This window comes from Sorex fumeus, unplaced genomic scaffold (genome assembly GCF_029834395.1).
Source record: "Sorex fumeus unplaced genomic scaffold, SorFum_2.1 ptg000003l, whole genome shotgun sequence".
NCBI lineage: Eukaryota > Metazoa > Chordata > Mammalia > Eulipotyphla > Soricidae > Sorex > Sorex fumeus.
The window spans coordinates 17,773,761-17,792,569 of record NW_026606060.1 but is presented as its reverse complement, the minus strand read 5'-3'; the positions used below and the strand labels follow the sequence as shown (position 1 = coordinate 17,792,569).

The following is an 18,809-nucleotide window of genomic DNA, read 5'->3' as shown; positions in this document are numbered from 1 at the left end:
TTTACCACCTCACATATTTATAACCGTTATAATCTATTGGCAAGTCATCATAAATATCTTTTAAAATAAATTTTTATTGAACATCTTTTTGATATACAGATATCCTGAAACTTAAAGACAAAGATGTGTATGAGTTCTAATTCAAGGAGTTCTCACCCAAAACTAATCTTCAAATATGTGTAACTGTGACCTGTCATTAGTGGGATATTTCCTGCATGTTTGTGTGAATTAACCTGATAATTACCTGCACTGATTAATTAATCCAATTGATAAATAAAGTAAAATGATTTTATTGATTATCTTAGAACGAGATGTATTTATTATTTACTATTTAAGACTCATAGGCTTCTCTTATACATAAAAATAAATTAATTCCCATGTGTTGCTAACAATAAATTTAATTTATTTTCTTTTGCCTCAATTCCTGGTTATCCCAAAACTGTCTTCTTCCAGCACAATGACAAAGGACAAGAAAGGTAGACTAGGAACTCTTAGGTTTAGTTGGGTTGTGATTAGAAATGATTTGGGATCCATGAGATTAGAGAAAGTCCTTTATCTCTATAGGTAAAATATGCTGTCTGCTTGGTACTGAGGAATATGTTTCACTACCCCAATCCAGGCCAATGTAGTGCCCGAATCCACACAATTTCTTAGTTTTCAATGTAGTGCCTCAATCCACCCAATTTCTTAGCTTTGCCCTATTTATTTCCATTCCTTGTCTATTTCATGTACATTCCAGCTATGATGAGGTTAAAATTCAAGCTTTTAAGTTATGGTGGGTTTTGGATTGTACTAAGGGCTTACTTCTGCCTCTGTGCTCAGGGGTCACTCTTGGCAGGGCTTGGGGGACATATCTGGTGTCAGGTATAGACTTGCAAGGCAAATGCCCTACCTGTTGTGCTATCTCTGCGGCCTAAGGTGGGGTTATGTTTGAACAATACTGTATTTCCAGGACTCTGAGACACCTGGGAGGCAGTAACGCTACTGTCCACCAGCGACTGCTCCACGGCCCCTGACTTGGCCTGACTTCTGCCCAGCAAGAACAAGGATGGTTGCCTAGAGACACACAACAGGTGCTTTTCATCGTGCCTTGGAGCAAATGTTTCCTTTCTCTCGCTTGCTGAACTTGGATCCACACGCACCTGGAAAATCTGTTTCAGGCTGTGTTCCGAGGGCGTGGGCAGGCACAGCATGCTGAAGTGCCGGAGAAAGCGGGGCGTCACGGGGTTCCGGCCGCCGCCCGGAGGTGCGCACGCGGACACAATCGTTACGTCCTGCGCAGGAGAGAAATGCATGCGGGTCACCCCAGCAAAGAAGGAGATCTGCCCTTACAAACGGCAGGACTTGGAACCCCCTAGGACTCACTTATCCCAGACCTGTATCCCAGGTTCTTCTGGAGCGTTATCAGACAATCCTCACAAAAAGCCAGACGCTCACTCTTCTTACCTCTACTTTGTAGATGAGAAAGCAAGGCTCTGAGGGTTAAGCCAGCGACTCATGGTCTCTTGGCTGACGCATCTCCCTTATAGTGTACTCCTTTTTCCCTTTTTTGGGGGTCACTCCTAGCGATGCTCAGGGGTTCCTCTTGGCTCTGCACTCAGGAGTTACTCCTGGCAGTGCTCAGGGGACTATATGGGATGCCGGGGATTGAACCCGGGTTGCCTGCGTGAAAGATACATTCTGCCCGCACTACTATCGTTCTCCCTGCCCCCTTTTTTTTGCTTGTATAAATACTCTCATGGAATAATTTAATTTTTAAAAAAATGAAAGAATTTGCATCACAAGTTAAAATATATTCACCCAACAAACAGAATGTTCAATGCTTGTTATTGTGGTAACTATGGGTTTTAAAATCTGGATGGCCATGCAAAAGAGCAGTGCTCAGGGCTTACTCCTGGCTCTGCACTAAGGGATCATTCCTGGAGGTGCTCAGAGAACCATTTTTGGTTCAAGGAGTTGAACCTGGGTCATCCACGTTTGAGGCAAACGCCTGGCCTCAGTATTACTGTTTCGGCCCTGTGGCAGTTCTGCTTTTTAAAGCCACCAGGAATGTTGAAATACACATTGAACCACTGCTCTGAGAGAAGAACAAAGCTATGTTCCTGGACACCTCTGGCCACACTTTCATCAACTATTCACATATAATAATCTCATTTATCTCTGCTTTCACTTTCTTTCTAGCCCACCCCTCTTCTCCTTAGCGAAGGGGCACTTCCTACGTTTTCTTCAGAGGGTACCTCCCTTTCAATGAGAAGATAAATCCTAGTCATGGCACGATGGCTTTAGGGTTGGTCTCTGTATCTTCTGTCTCTTTGCTGCTTCTATTCCGCACCATCATGGTGTTTCACATTCACTGCTGTCCTTTCCTTCCCTTTGCCTGGGAAGCCGTATTTGGATTTTATACCTTTCCTGGAAACCTTTCTCTCATCTTCAGCTGAGTCCCACCCAGTTTCCTCCCATCTCTCTCTCTTCATCATCCTGTTCTATAAATACATGCCTGTCCACACTTTGAAGTTGGGTTCCCTGACTGGTGGGGATAATGTCTCACGAATCAAGCACAGAAAGAATTCACTGTAAATAGAAGAAACTAAATTCTACATAAAAAGCACTGAAGCCGAATATTGCAAAGAATTAAGTACTTCTTTTCTCCTGACCAATCATATGTTAAATTAATAATCCTAAGTGTCTCATATTGTAACTTTATTTGCTATCAAATGATAGTTAAGATAAAATTAGGCCACTGGCGTGGGGCCTAATCTAGAATTACTAGTGATCTTAAATGAAGTAGACAGTTATACATAGATGGGGAGACAAGAAAGGGAGAACATAATCTTCTGTAAGGCCAGGGGCGAGGTCTCAGAATAAACCAACCCTGCTGACCTTTTGCTTTTGTATTTCCAGCCTCTCGAATCATGAGCAAATAAATTTCTGTGGTTTGAGTTGCCTAGTCTATGGTACACTGTTATGGCAATCCTAGAATATACCATTTTCCTCTTGAGGTTTAGATTTAAACATTAAAAGTAATTTAACTTCTAAAGTCACCTGTATCTCTTTCCAAAAGAGTTTGCTTCTGTCATAAAATCCACGAAAATCTTGGTACTGCCGAAGTAATTCAATTGGAGGCTGAGAACCATAGCGATCCAGTCTGGGCATGTTTAAATCATCGACAAAAATTACAACTCGTTTGTTTCCAGGTGCTCCTGGAGAGATAATATAAATGAAATTTAACAATTATGACTTGCCCTTGGAAAATGTAAGATAAAACTTAGATAAGGCTTTGGGCTCAATGAATGTCCTGTTGGCCATAATGTGATACTCTTCTTTTTGTGTGTTAGACACCATCACTCAAGGAACAAAGATTAAAAAATATATGTATATATATGTGTGTGTGTGTGTGTATATATATATCACTGTATCACTATCATTCCATTGTTCATCGATTTACTCGAGTGGGTGCCAGTAACGTCTCCATTTGTCCCAGCCCTGAGATTTTAGCAGCCTCTCTTTACTTGTCTTTCCCAATGCTGCTGTATTGGAGGCTCTTTCAGGGTCAGGGGAATGGGACCCGTTTATAGTTACTGTTTTTAGCACATTGAATATGCCAAGGGTAGTTTGCCAGGCTCTGGCTTATATATGTAAATTCAAACAAACACAAAAAAGGAACAGAGATTCTCAGCGCCTTATCCAGGCTCCTGCAGAGGTCTGTGGACTGTGCCCACTTTGTCAGGAAGCCTACTTTGTCAGGTACTTTGTCCTCCTCCTTCTAGGAGTTGCAAGACTACATAGCCTTGTTGCCTTTCTAGTTCTTAACTCTTCTCTGCCAATGCCACCCTCTGGGCATGGAGCAAGGAACATCACTTTCTTAAACAGGCACACTCAGAAAAAAAGGATGCGTGATAACAGAGGAAAGTGAACAGCTTGAGAAGAAGATGGAATTCTACCCCTGCTGACCTCCACCTGACAATCCCAAGGTTAACTGAAGCAAACTTCATACCCGACTCTATCCCCTAGAATCTGGAAACCAAGTCACAAGAAAGGAGTTAGAGAGGCTCTAAAAGAATCATTCAGAGAGTGTGAATTCCCACCAGAAGAATGCTATCCATTTCTCTGCATCTACCCTAGCAGCAAAAAGAGAAGGGAGAGAGGGGCATGAAGCAGCTGGGAACCTCACAGCTCTGTGGAGCAAGTCGTGATAGATGATGGGAGGAAGACTTGGGGGAGGACCATGAGTTGAGACCTGAAGATGCTTCCTAATGTACTGTGGAACTGTGGGACTAAATGGAGGGAGAAACCCTGATTCCCAACATCTAGAGAACTTTCAAGGGGGGATGCCAATGCTTTATCTGTGAATATCTCTTTTGGGAGAAATTCAGAGCCTGTTCGTGGAAGCTTGCCACACAGAAAGCATTCAGCCTCAGAGAGCAGGGACAATCTGTACAGAGGCCTATTTTATGCCAATAGGAGGAAGACAAATGCCCTTTCCTTCTCTTCCTCCACCCTAACATATCAGTGTCATTTAGAGTGAAGAGAGAGAGAGTGCTCAGAGATTCCTTCTTTACCTCCATCATCCCAAGCCACAAGACTGACTTTATAATGGAGGAAAGAGCTTTAAGTTGGGATTTTTATATTGGACCAAACTAAAAATAACTGCAAGTGTCTAGAAAATTAAACTAAGCATCTAAATAGTTAATAAGGGCAGTGACTGAGATCCTATAAAGACTAACTGAAAGCATTGCCCAAAGAGTTTCAGGCTTGTTACCTACTGGATGAAACCAGAGTATTCAGGCTGAGTGAAGTTAGTGAGGAGAGAGACAAGCACAGAATGGTCTCACTCATACATGGGGTATGAGGAAACATAGTAAGGGAATAACAAAGGTCCAAAGGCAACAACTGGAGATGGTCTATGGAATAGAGTATACCAAGGGTGGGGAAGGTTGGGGGAGCTGGATAATGCGAGGCCTTGGGACACTGGTGGAGGGGAAAAGGGACTCTGGTAGTGGATGTGGTGAAATGTCATATTCACAAAGCTATCATTAACAGCACTGTAAATCACAGTGCATCAATAAAAATTGGGAAAAAATAAAGGGACACTATGTATAATTTTTTTAAAATGAGGAGGTTTATTATTATTAAACAAAGGAAAGGCAATGCAGATTTGAAAGAGCAGAGAGAAAAAGCCATGAAGAGGTGGAGACTGAAGATGCTCTGAATTTAAGGTGGTGATAGAAACAAATGGTTTATTTGCTAATAGTGAACTATTTAGACACATAGCCTAGGAAAGAGTCCCATCAGCAGGACCATCTTAAAAGATTGGATTAGCAAAGGAAATATGCAATTTTAATTTTATTACATGCAATGTCAGGTGACTTTAAAGTTTAAACTAATAATCTACGAGACAACTCAAATGATTGTTCTTACCTAGAATATTTTTTCTTTTCCTTTCCAGTTTGGATTCAATGATTTCCTGTGTTCTCATTGATGATGTTTGAGCAGAAAAATTTAGGTAAACAGGAACATAGCCAGATGATTCTTGAATTCTATTTAGCAATCCTTTTGCAATGACAGTCTTTAAATTAAAAATACTAATTGATTCCACATTCACTATAATATTTTCCCATCTGTATTAATAATAATGCCACAGAGTGAGGAAGAAAGAGGATGAAGAGAGAAAGGATAAAGCCAGATCAAGTGTCTGCCTATCTCTTCCTGCAGATTCTGCTTAATTATGTTTATCAGAAATAATTGATCAACTTTATCATGACAAGCTTACTTTAGTTTCATACCAAAATTCATGTTGGTTATTACTCAAGTCAGTTTGATTGCAAGAACTGCAGAAGGATCCAAATTTCTTTTGAAAACAATTTTAGAAGATAATGAATTTACATTTATATATAAGACCAAACAAACAGAATTTCTCCCACCAGACTATACTTTTTATCCAACACCACTGCCATATCAGCTAGAGATAAATGTGCTGGAGGAAAAGATTCACTGTTATCAATAGTCCATTGGGAATACAATCTACTCTGACCAATAGCTACCCTAGTCTGTGTAGTGACAGGCTCACAAAGTCCCCAGGGATACAACATAAAACCTCCTAATATTGGTCTACAGGGTCCTCTGATTTATTCACACCAAGTAGATATTAAGAAACCATAAAACTTGAGAAGTTCGAGAGACAGTACAGTGGGTAGGGTGCTTGCTTTGCACATGGCCAATCCTGGTTTGATTCCTGGTAACCCATATGGTACCTGGAATCCACCAGGAGTGATCCCTGATGGGAGAGTCAGGAGTTAGCCCTGACCACCTACAGGTATGGCCCAAAAACAAAGAAAAATAAAGGAAACACTGGATTTCTCCAGATTTATATATTCAGCATCATTACATGAATTCTCATATATTATATATGACATATATATCATATATGAATATATGATAGATATATTCAACACACATGTGATATATAACACATATATGATATATATGGTATATATCATATATGACTATATGATCTATATATTCAACATAGTTATATTCCTCCTGCAAAATATGGTTATGATGCAAAGTAAGTATTTCTGGAAATAATGTATTATTTGTGGAACTTAATATTCTTCAATGAACCATGCCGTTGTCAGTGGACAGATGTAGGTCTCCTACCTTACCAACTCCAGTTGTTCCAGTAAACAATACTGAATGTTTGACTGCCAGTAGTTTTTCCATTAGATAGCCAAAGCGCACTGTGTCAGTTGTGGGGACAAGCATTTCAAAAAAGGGAACATCTCTGTTGTACTTGAAGGTGGGTATGATTCGTTCCCAGGGATCCAGCCGTTTGGTATCAAAGTCCATGTGAACGCTCCACAGATCACCAGAATTGGGAAACTGAAAAATGAAATGAAAAATCACTTTCAATAGGACTGACACATCTCAATAGAGATAGTCACCAAGAAACAAAGGAAATCAGAGAACATGAATGAATTTAGATTTTTATTTTGTAGGAGAACAACTTCTATTTTTATTTTTTAATTTTTTGTTTGTTTTGGGGCCACACTCCTGGATTTACACCCAAGATTTACTCCTGGGTGGAATAATTGTCTCAGGGAACCATATAGGATGCCAGCGATCTAACCCTGGTCAGTTTCATGCAAAGCAAGCATCCTACCCACTGTACTATCACTCTGTCCCTCAAGAAGCAGCTTTAAAAAATCTGTCACTGTCTATACAAAGTACTGGTTGAACTCCACAAGAAGAAAACATCCAACCCCAATAAAAAATGGGGCGACGAAATGAACAGAAACTTTCTCAAAGAAGAAATCTGAATGGCAAAAAAGGCACATGAGAAAACGCTCTACATCATTAATCATCAGGGAAATGTAGATCAAAACAACAATGAGATATCATTTCACACCACAGAGACTGGCCCACATTCAAAAGAACAAAAGCAACTGGTGTTGGCACGGATGTGGTGAGAAAGGGACCTTCCTTCACTGATGGTGGGAATGCCGACTGGTTCAGCCCTTTTGGAAAACAGTATGGACGATTCTCAAAAAATTAGAAATTGAGCTCCCATTTGATCCAGCAATACCACTCCTGGCAATATATCCCAGATAGGCAAAAAAAAAGTATAGTCGAAGTGGCATCTGAACTTGTTTGTTCATTGCAGCACTGTTTACAATAGCCAGAATCTGGGAAAAACCTGAGTGCCCGAGAACAGATGACTGGTTAAAGAAACTTTGGTACATCTACATAATGAAGTGCTATGTAGCTGTTAGAAAAGATGAAGTTATGAAATTTACATACAAGTGGTACTACGTGGAAAGTATCATGCTAAGCAAAATGAGTCAGAAAGAGAGGGACAGACATAGAAATATTGCATTCAGTTGGAGAACATAAAGTAACAAAATAGGAGACTAACACCCAGGAATAGCTGAGAAAAGTACCAGGAGGTTTACTCCATGGCTTGGAGGCCAGCCATACATGATAGGGGAAAAGGTAGCTCAGATATAGAAGGGAGCACCAAATAAAGGGTGTTAGGAGGATCCTCCTAGGATAGGAGATGCATGCTGAACGTAGACTATAGACTGAACATGATTGCCACTCAATACCTCTTTTGCAAACCACAACACCCAATAGGAGAGAGAGAGAACAAAAGGGAATGCCCTGCCACAGATGCAGGGTGGGATAAAGGGATGGGGGTGTGTGGGAGAGATTGATACTGGGATCAGTGGTGGTGGAGAATGGGCACTGGTGGAGGATGGGTACTCGATCATTATATAACTGAAACCCAAGCACCAAAATTTGTAAGTCTACAGCTGTACCTCATGGTGTTTCACTAATAAAAATTTAAAAAAATCTGTCACTGTCACTGTCCTCCTGTTGTTCATCAATTTGTGGAGTGGGCACCAATAATGTCTCACAAAAAATTGTGAGACTTGTTGTTACTGTTTTTGGCATGTGGAATACGTCATGGGTAGATTGCCAGGCTTTGCCGTGCAGGCGAGATATTCTGGGTTGCTTGCAGGGCTCTCTGAGAGGGGCAGAAGAATTGAACCTGGGTCGGCCACATGCAAGGCAGATGGTCTACCCACTGTGTTATTGCTCCAGCTTTTAAAAATCTATTTAAATAGGATTCTGCAATACAGCAAATGAAAACACTTAAGCAATTTAAACTAAAATTTCTTGTTAGAATTGTTCAGCATTTTCGATTCATTTCATATTCAGATTCTTACTCCATGCCAAATATCATACTCGATGCTAAGGAAAAAGTGCTGAATGAGACCTGGCTCTGCCGTGAGTGACCTGGTAGGTCCATATAGGAGATATGAGCACACCAGTTAGTATCAGTGAGAAATACAGATTATATAGAGTCTAAGACCTTCATGAAGGGCATGGCTCATTTTTTCCCCTTTGCATGCTTGTGTTTTTTATTTTTGTTTATTTGTACAAAGCTGTTCAGAATAGTTCATTTGTTTTTGCAGGGAGGTTACAGTGGTGTCTGGTGCTTCAGGAAGGCTTCCAAGGGATGGGCATGGTATTGCTCAGACTTGAAGTACAAACAGAAAATAGTTGGGCAAAGAGAGACTTGACATAAAAGGAAATGGCCCTGGTGCTATCCTGCTAACTATTCTCTGTTCATGATCTCATGATCCAGTGGTAGTTTTTCATATACTCAAGTGAAAGGGCCAAGCTTCTTATATTGACACTGTAACATCTGCCACTCGCTATCTATCTACTCTCATTTCTTATAACAGTTCCACTAGGTCTTTCCTTTATGAACTTCCCTTGCTATTTCTCAAAACAGCAACCAAATTACTTATCAAGTCAAGGCTATCAATTTTACTTCTTTTTCTGACTGGAATTATTTCCTTCGAAACAACCTTTCACTCCTTGACTGTCTGAGGGCTCTGTACAAATACAGATATGACCTTATCAGCAAAGTTTTCCTGCTACTACATACAGCACAGTTCACCACTGTACCCTGGTTTTCTCCATCATCCTTACTCTGCTTGCTCTTTCATCATTGTAATTATTACCAACTGATGTTTTGTGTATTTGCTTATTGTTAACTTTTTCAGTATAATCTGAGATTTGTGAGGATAGGGACTTTTGTTACTTCCTTTGGCCACAGCATGCAAAATGGTACCTACCAAGATGTAACAGATTTTCAATGAATATTTTTGAGTTGAATGCTGAATACTTGTTCTGGACTCTCTTCTACTTTACTTTAGTGGTACCAGTCATTTTTTCCTGACCCAGATATGTCTTTTTTGTCTCAAAATATAAGTAGTTCTTAATTTGGCCAACCATGTTCAATTATGATATAATAAAAGTAAAGGGTCAGTGGTGTTTAATATCTACTAGATGATTCTATTTCATAGGACTCAGAGTTTTGGATTCTTTATCTTCATAGCTTAAGAAATTATTTTCTCTTGGCAAATTTTAACTTTAGTGCAATTTAATGCAGAGCATGAAAAGAATAGTACAAAGAACTCCCAAATATTTTTTATCTAGATAGCTTACATTTTACCCTCCTGTGATTTGTTATTATTATTTTCCTCTATGAGAGACAGTGCCTATAAATACTTGGGTATATTTTTCTTAAAGAATGATGATATTTTCTTATATAACTACAGTACAATGATAAAACTCCAGGAAAATGAGCAGTGATGTTATTATCCTATGTACTTTCCACACTCCAATACTGCCAGTAGTTTTTATAATGTCATTTATAGCTATTTTTTTTCTCATCTGGTATCCAATCTAGGATAAATCTTTATATTTGGTTATAGCTGTTTAATCTCTTTATCTTGGGAAAGTTCTTCAACTTTATTTGCCATCACTGACATTTTTGGAGAAAATAATCAAGTTTATTTTATAGAATGCTCGTCACTTTGGGTATTCCAGAAATATTATCTTATTCAGAATTAGGCTTCAGAAAGGAACACAGTGGAAATAACACTGTGCCCTTCTCAATATGCCATCTTAGGAGGAATAGTTTTTTCTCAACCACTGATGATAAACAGATCTCTTAACTAAGGCAGAGTCTCTAGTTTTCTTTATAATGATGCAATTAAGTTTTTCTCTTTGCAATTAATCAGTAATTTGTAGGAAGTATGATAAAATTATGTAAATAGTTTCTCATCAAACCTTACTTGCTAGTTTTATTCTTCCTTAAATTAATTGTTATTATAATGCCTGCAAAGTAATAATTTTTTAACTCTTACCATTTTCCTTTTCAGATTAGTATGTATCTTACAATAGGACAAATTCTTCCTTCTCTCCATATTCATTTATAATTCAATCATATGTAATCTTATTACAAGTATAAATTCACACGATTTTAGTTTGTCCAAGGTCTTGATGAATAATCTGTCCTTTATTTTGATACACAAACCTGCTTAAATTTGTCTAGTGAGAATCCTTTCAAACTTGCTCCAGTGTTCTTTTGATATGTTCCTTCATTCTTTGTGCTCTTCTTTGTATCTGACATAGATATAGTAGGCTAAGCTTGTACTTTTCCTTCTGGGATCAACTATTTACTAAGGAGACTTGGTTCCTTTTTCATGGAGAATTAGCATAGCAGACACACTTACTGTTATTGAGTATCATTGCACATAGAACTGAGAAATTTGTGTATTATGAATATATATTTATGAATAAAATATGCATGTTATGTATGTTCCATATTATATTGAAAATAAATACATAGTTTAGGGTCTAGGGAGGTAAGGGGTTAGGGCACTTGGTCTGCATGTGTCTGATTCTGGTTTGATCCCTAGGACCACATGGCCTCTGAGCTTCACTGTGTGTAGCTCTGAAGGTCCTCAATCACCACAAGAGTGACCTAGGTGGTTTCTGGGGAGCATCTTGGGGACCAAGTATCACTCCATCCTTGAACTCTCATGTTGAAGCACAAGTCTCTTTGGCCAGGAATCACTGCGAGTGACCTCAGGATTCAAGCACAGCTTGTGAGCTCTCCCAATTACATATTTTAATAAAATTAGATTTGGCTCTTACCCTGGAATCAGGATTATCATCAAATTGTGTTCTAATAAATGTATCAAAAGAATCCCAGTAACTTTCAATTAGATTTCCACCTAAAGACCATAAATAAGAGAATACAAAAGTCTGACAGAGTATAGTATTCAGTTTTGATGATTCCTGAAAAGAACACAAAACAAATTTCAGTGTTTCATGTTATTTATCTTATATTAGAATATTATGTTATTTATCTAAAATAAGAATCATAAATTGCAAACTTTAAAGTCTATTTTCTATTATTTAGATTCATGCACTTATAAAAGGGCTTCATGTTATTATATTTTATTCAATAGCTCAGATAAAGTTTAATAGTAGCAATATTTAAATACTCTTAGAAAATGAATGGGAAGGAGTATAAGGGGAAAAAAATCTCAAGATATCCTTTGAATTGACTGTTATAATTCTTTTTGCCTGTTTTCAGGTATTTTAGCAATAACTAGACAGATATAAGAAGACATAAGAGGCTGGAAGGAACTTTAAATATTTAGAAAAGAGTAAACTATAGGTTCCCAAAAACCCCTTTCAACTTTGAGATTTTGTGAATTTATTCAGTCATTAGTTACTAGAAAATCAAATGATTACATTACATAAAAATGATTTCTTTTCAAAGTGTCTAGACATTTTTATTTTCCCATATTATGCCAGTAAGAAAAGCTTTAGCACCATTGCCAGATTAACTCCATCTTTTGAAAATATCAAAGACTCCATTAAGCAACAGAGGGTAGTAACTTTGCTGATGTCCACTTGTGGAATTGCTTGAACACATTTTTTGTTAACAAAATGTAAGCCATCATCAACATAACGCTGGAATAGTTTTAATATATATTCTTGAGTTTCATCATTAAGCTGAAAATAAAACAAATAACATTCTTTTTTTAATTAGTGAAACACCTTGAGGTACAGTTATAGACTTACAAATTTTTGTCCTTGGGTTTCAGTTATACAATGATCAAGTACCCGTCCCTCCACCAGCGCCCATCCTCCACCACCACGGGTCCCAGCAAAACAAATAACATTCTTAACAAGACCAAATAAAATATGTAATGAAATTTATAAATGGGTTGGTTCAAATCTGTAGATTACAATCTCCTTTGACTTTTAAAGAGTGCAAGCAGCCTAAAATATAAGACACGGACTGGGGCTATACCTTAATGGTAAAGCGCTTGCCTTGCATGTTTTAGACCCTGGGTTTGGTCCCCTGGCAACACAAAACACAAGACACATCATTCACTGATTTTTGCTGTGGTGGTGGTGGTGGAAATTGAACTAAGAGCTTCTCATAGCAAAGCACAAGCTTTACAATTGAACCACATTTTTGCCCTAGAAAAAATTGAACTTTAAAAATTTTCTGCAACTCAGAAAATACACTTAGAGAAAATTTCCCTCAGTGATGTCTCCCATAGTTAAGAACACTGAAAAAAAGAAGCCAAGCATGACACATTAAAAATCTATATAAGTAAAACAAATAATTCCCCCCAACTTTAAAAGAAATGCTGCTTCATAACTCCTATCAGCAACTTACTGGAAGATCAAGGTAATGCGACAGACAGTAAAATAATGTTTTATACATATATTGGATATTAGTCTTTAATCCAACATGTGATGGGTGAATATTTTATCCCTATCAGTGGTATCTACATTAGGCCTCATTTCTTTCTCAATGCAGAAGCTCTTTAGTCTAATTTAGTTCCATTTGTTTATTTCTGCTTTTTCCCCCCTATTAGAATCTGATTCTGAAAATTTCTGCTCACGTTTCCTCACTGTATTTATAGATGCAAGTTTGATATCAAGGCCTTCAAATACATTTTGAATTAACCTTTGTGATTGTTCATTGCAGCATTGTTTACAATAGCCAAGATTTGAAAACAACCCAAGAGCCCAATAACAGATGAGTCAACAAAAAGGTTGTGGTATGTATCCACAACGAAATACTATGCACCTATGACAAAAGAAAACTTCGATGGACTTAGAGGGAGATAGACTAGGCAAAGTGAGATAGAAAAAGATCAATGAACATCTGATAATCTCACTCATTTGTGGAATATAAGGACTTAGTAAGGGTTTAGACAACTCTTGATTGGAACCACTCTGAGATATGATCAATAGACTTGTGATGTAAGGTGTCATGAGTATGGGAGCAGGGATGGGGGTAATGGTGGAGGAATCCAGGTATTCTGGTGGTGGATGTGGTGCAGTAGCACTGCAGGTGTTAAAACAATGATGGTTCTCAAAGGTGTAAGGTGATACTAAAATCTAAAAGAAAACAATTAGCTTTTAATGAAGTTAAATGGTCTTTTCTTTCTTTGTGTCATTCATTAAAACAAGTCTTCTGTAGAGTCTGTCTGTCTGTCTGTTTCTCTCTCTCTCTCTCTCTCTGTCTTCCCCCACACTCCCCCAGTCTATTCTAGCTGTGTTTGGGGAAACTCAGGGGAGCAGAACACATTTGGGCAGTGCTGGGTAGTATAAGCAGGAACCAAAGTGATTAGGCAAACAGGCAGATGTCAGACAGGACAGAGCTGGGGAGCATCCAAACTTTTCTGGAAGAGTTCAAGAACTCTTAAGAAGAGGGTTCAGGCACAATGATCAATGACCTGAATGACTTTGAGCCCTTAACCTATTACTGCTTGCATACTCAAGGCTGCCTGAGCCCCGACAGAAGGAGACACTGAGGAGAAGTATGTGGTTGTGCTTACTTTTAAAAAAATATTGGGGCCACACCCAGTGACCCTCAGTGATAATTCCTGGCTCTGCACTCAGGGATCAGTACTGGCAGTGCAAAGAGGACCATATAGGATGCCAGGGGTCAAACCTGAGTCACCTGTTTGTAAGGCAACCATCCTACTTGCTGTACTATTACTCTAGCATCTGTGCTTACTTTTTTAGAAATTCTGTTCATCCAGGTTTTAACATAAGGCATCCATTTCAGCTCCTCAGGATCCACGAACACCATTCCACATCGACTGACTGTTGCAGGGGAAGCGACCTTTAAATCTTGCACCTAAAATAAATATGAACAGGAAATGCTAATGTGGTACTTCTCTAGATCTGTAACTTCAATGTTAATGAATAGCACATTTAAAGCTTTAATACTGAAAAGTTTTATGAGGGAGAGCTAGAAATAATTAGAACTGTAGAAGAAAAGTTAGATGAGGAACAAAATAAAAAAATAAATAAACCAAATATCCAAGAAACCAAAACACAGCAAGACACTCATAAACACACACTAATCTAGCAGGACACTGTCAAATCCTTAGTAGGAAAGAATAATTATTTTTTTTTGGTTTTCCATTCTTGCATTGAATATCTATCTTGATACATACTACACAGTAGCATGCAATCAATGTTTAATGAATAACTAGGTTGGGAATGGCATTTTCCTTAATGTTTTTTGTATCATGGATTCTACATTCTTTAACCATCCCTTCATAAAATATTCATATCACAGGATAATTTATTCAATTCAAAATAACAAAATGCATTTAAAAAACATTTCAAGTCATATAAAGTCATCAGCATAGGCATTTACTATCTCCAGTGAGAAAGAAACAAGTGCTGGGAAAGTAAAATATTATATTTCTTATTTATAGAAAGACAGGAACATTTGAGAGATTTTTCTCAGGATGTTTTTCTATTACATCATGATAGACAATTTATTATTAGAGGACAATCTAAAAGGTATTTTTATATAATTAACCAATGTATTATTTAAAGAGCAAATAACATTAGTGTAAAAAAGTTATGAGATGGCAGGAAGTAATTAACATTTTATTACATAGTAAAGTACATTCTTACCTCAAAAAGCATATGGATTTGAGGTGTGAGTTTAATCCTCTCACTGTTGGCTAGGCAAAGCATTTTATTATCATCCAACACTGTATTCATATTTTCGATCCAAAGAGCATCCACTGGTCCATCACTGATGATCCATTTATGGTCTTCTGAAGTATCATTCACAGCTGCTCGGACACTTAGTGCCATCAGACCATCCTTCCATTCCAAGGTTAAGTTATTAACTTCCCCATATAGTTCGCCCATTGTAATTGATTTGGGATTAAGAACGTATGTTTTAACTGGTTGGTAAAAAGGATATTCTATTCCAAGTTTTTTTAAATTCCCTAAAGTTTGTGCTAGAATTTGGTAGACTGTGGTCTTGCCCCCTCCTGTTGGACCCACTAACATAACACCATGCCTCACTAGCATCGTTTCATATAACTGTATCACCTTTTTCACCATACACAATTCAGGTTGAAGATTTTGTCCAACCATGGTATCCATAATTGTTGATTGAAATATTCCATAATTGTGTTCTGGAATATGAACTCCAGGAAAAAGATCCGATATAATTCCACTGAAAAAATAAAATAAAAATTATGAATATTAATCATAATATTTCCTGGTATTTGTCACAATTTTATAATATAAACTAGCAAAAATTATCAAAAATTAAAATTGAGTTGTTGCTTTTTAAAATGATAAAAGCATCATGAGTAATAATTTTTAAAATGTGTGATCTAGACAGATTTTATATTATGATGCAGGAATACAATAATCAATATAGAAGGTTTCCTGGAAGGTAAGTCTGAACCTTAGTGACTTTACAATGCAATAAAAGAATTAACAGATTATTCATATTACACTACTGACATTTGTGAAATGAGAAAATTCAATTTGTTGAGATCCTGAAATGAATATATGTTGAGGTCCTTAAGTGAACAAACGAAATAAAATTATTTATTGGCCTAAAAGTGAATTTTGAAACATTTACTGGAGTATTCCTTTTTCATTGTTTTTTTGAGCCACACCCAGTTGTGCTAAACCCAGCAATAGCATTCCTGGGAATATACCCTGGATAGGCAAAAAAATATAGTCAAAGTGACATCTGCACTTGTTTGTTCATTGTAGCACTGTTTACAATAGCTAGAATCTGGGAAAAACCTGAGTGCCCGAGAACAGATGACTGGTTAAAGAAACTTTGGTACATATACACAATGAAGTACAATGTAGCTGTTAGAAAAGATGAAGTAATGAAATTTACATAAGGTGGTACTATATGGAAAGTATCATGCTAAGTGAAATGAGTCATAGAAAGATTGCATTCATCTGGGGAACATAAAGTAACAAAATAGGAGACTAACACCCAAGAATAGCCGAGATAAATATCAGGAGGTTTACTCCATGGCTTAGAGGCCAGACGCACATTCTAGGGATAAAGGCAGCTCAGATTGAGAAGGGAGCACCAAATAAAGCGTGTTGGGAGGATCCTCCCAGGATGGGAGATGATGCTGAAAGTAGACTATAGACCGAACATGATTGCCACTCAATTCCTCTTTTGCAAACCACAGCACCCAAAAGGAGAGAGAACAAAAGGGAGTGCTCTGCCACAGAGGCAGGGTGGGATGGGGGTTTTGGGGGTGGGAGTGATACTGGGATTAGTGGTGCTGGAGAATGGGCACTGGTGGAGGGATGGGTACTCGATCATTGGATAACTGAAACCCAAGCATAAAAATTTGTAAGTCTACGACCCGAGTTTGATTCCTCTGCCCCTCTCAGAGAGCCTGGCAAGCTACTGAGAGTATCTCGCCCACACGGCAAAGTCTGGTAAAGCTACCTGTGACGTATTCGATATGCCAAACACAGTAACAAGTCTCACAATGGAGACATTACTGGTTCCGCTTGAGCAAATCGATGAACAACGGGAGGACAGTGACAGTGACAACTGTACCTCATGATGTTTCACTAATAAAAATTTTTTTAAAAAGTTTATCATTAAAAAAAAAGAGGCTCAGGGTACCCAAGGCTGTGCTAGTGATCAAAATGGAGTAGGCTACATATGATGCAAGCAAGCACCTCCCTCCCCATACTATCTCTCCAGCTTGCATATAGTATCCTGGGGTCAGGAGTGATACCTGAGTGCAGAGTCAGGAATAATCCCTGAGTACATCTGGATGTGACCCAAAAAATGAAGGAAGGAAGGAAGGAAGGAAGGAAGGAAGGAAGGAAGGAAGGAAGCTAAAAAAAGAAAATTACCTGAACAGAACAGCATCATCTGTTAGAAATTTTGGCAAGTTGGAGTCTCGCAAAGCTCTTATCAACACCACGTCTTCACTTAAGTCTGGGTGCTCTCTCTTTAAAGACCTAAACTCAAAGAAATAATTCAGATGATCTCAGGAGAACAGAATATTAAACATTATTTTCAAGATTTGTGGATCAGGGTTTCTGCTTACAAAAACAGGCACCTCTCTGCAGATTCCTGCTAGGTAATATCCTTGCATATATTACAACCAGCCCCATCAGAGCTCATGAATAAGTCAGACCCTGGCTGGCTAGACTTGAGGAGAAAGTCAAAGGCATTTTCTCAACACCACCCCTCTTGGTGTCCTCTGTCTATTAGATCCAGACTTTAACATGAATTTAGACTTCCCTGAATGCATCTTGATGATTCATTTTTTTCCTCTTGACCCAGAATGTCCTGCTTTGCTCTTTTATTAACAAGTCCATTTTATTCCCTCTTCTGGAAAGTTTGCCTAGTGAATCTTATTTTTTTTCTTTTTGTGTCACACCTGGTGATGCTCAGGCATTACTCCTGGATCTGCATTCAGGAATTACTCCTGGCAGTGCTTGGAGGACCATATGGGACCAACCTGCGAATCAAACCCAGGTTGGCCTCGTGCAAGGCAAACGCCCTACCTGCTGTGCTATCACTCCAGCCCCTCCCTAGTGAATCTTGTCACAGTCCCTTAATTGTTTTCTCCACATCATACCCTAGATGAATGTTCAGGTGTTTGTCTCACTCACTGGGCTGCACTAGTGTTTGTTGAGTGTAGGTGTATCTGAACTCCTTAGCAACCCTAGTCTTAAATGACAATCCTGTAATGAGGAGAATTTGGGAAATGAAGACAATAACTGAAAATAAAGGATGTGGCCTGTTGGGTGAAGCAAGAGACACAGGATCCAGGTAGAAGGGGCTCTGATGTCAGAGTCTGAGGCAGTCAGTTGAAAGATCAGAAAAGAAATTTCCTCAGAGATTCTGGACAAGTCGGGGATCCTAGAGGTAGGAGTTTTAAGATATAACTAAGCTAGAAGCTGGGGATTACAAAAAGAAAAGACTCTTGCTTATTAGAAACTAGAAAGAGCCCCAGTCTAGAACCATACTGTAAAGACAGAGGAGAAAACTAGAACATAAACCTTAACTGAAAATGAAATAAAAAACCCTGAAGTTTCTCTTAATAACTGATAACTTCACTGTATATACACAATGTATTGTTTAAGTA

At 38.3% G+C, this 18,809-nt stretch overlaps 1 protein-coding gene across 1 annotated transcript in view; it reads right to left on the bottom strand.

The window, feature by feature from the left end:
- The window catches only part of DNAH6 (dynein axonemal heavy chain 6), a 211,933-nt gene that overhangs the window by 92,159 nt on the left and 100,965 nt on the right, over positions 1-18,809 (bottom strand). Inside the window, exons 33-41 of the mRNA XM_056115431.1 lie at positions 17,566-17,673; positions 15,331-15,886; positions 14,414-14,536; positions 12,202-12,384; positions 11,515-11,658; positions 6,658-6,879; positions 5,419-5,566; positions 3,043-3,200; positions 1,143-1,274 (exon numbers count right to left, since the gene is read on the bottom strand). Of these exons, the coding sequence (XP_055971406.1) occupies positions 1,143-1,274; positions 3,043-3,200; positions 5,419-5,566; positions 6,658-6,879; positions 11,515-11,658; positions 12,202-12,384; positions 14,414-14,536; positions 15,331-15,886; positions 17,566-17,673 (1,774 nt within the window). The remainder of the gene's footprint in view (positions 1-1,142; positions 1,275-3,042; positions 3,201-5,418; positions 5,567-6,657; positions 6,880-11,514; positions 11,659-12,201; positions 12,385-14,413; positions 14,537-15,330; positions 15,887-17,565; positions 17,674-18,809) is intronic.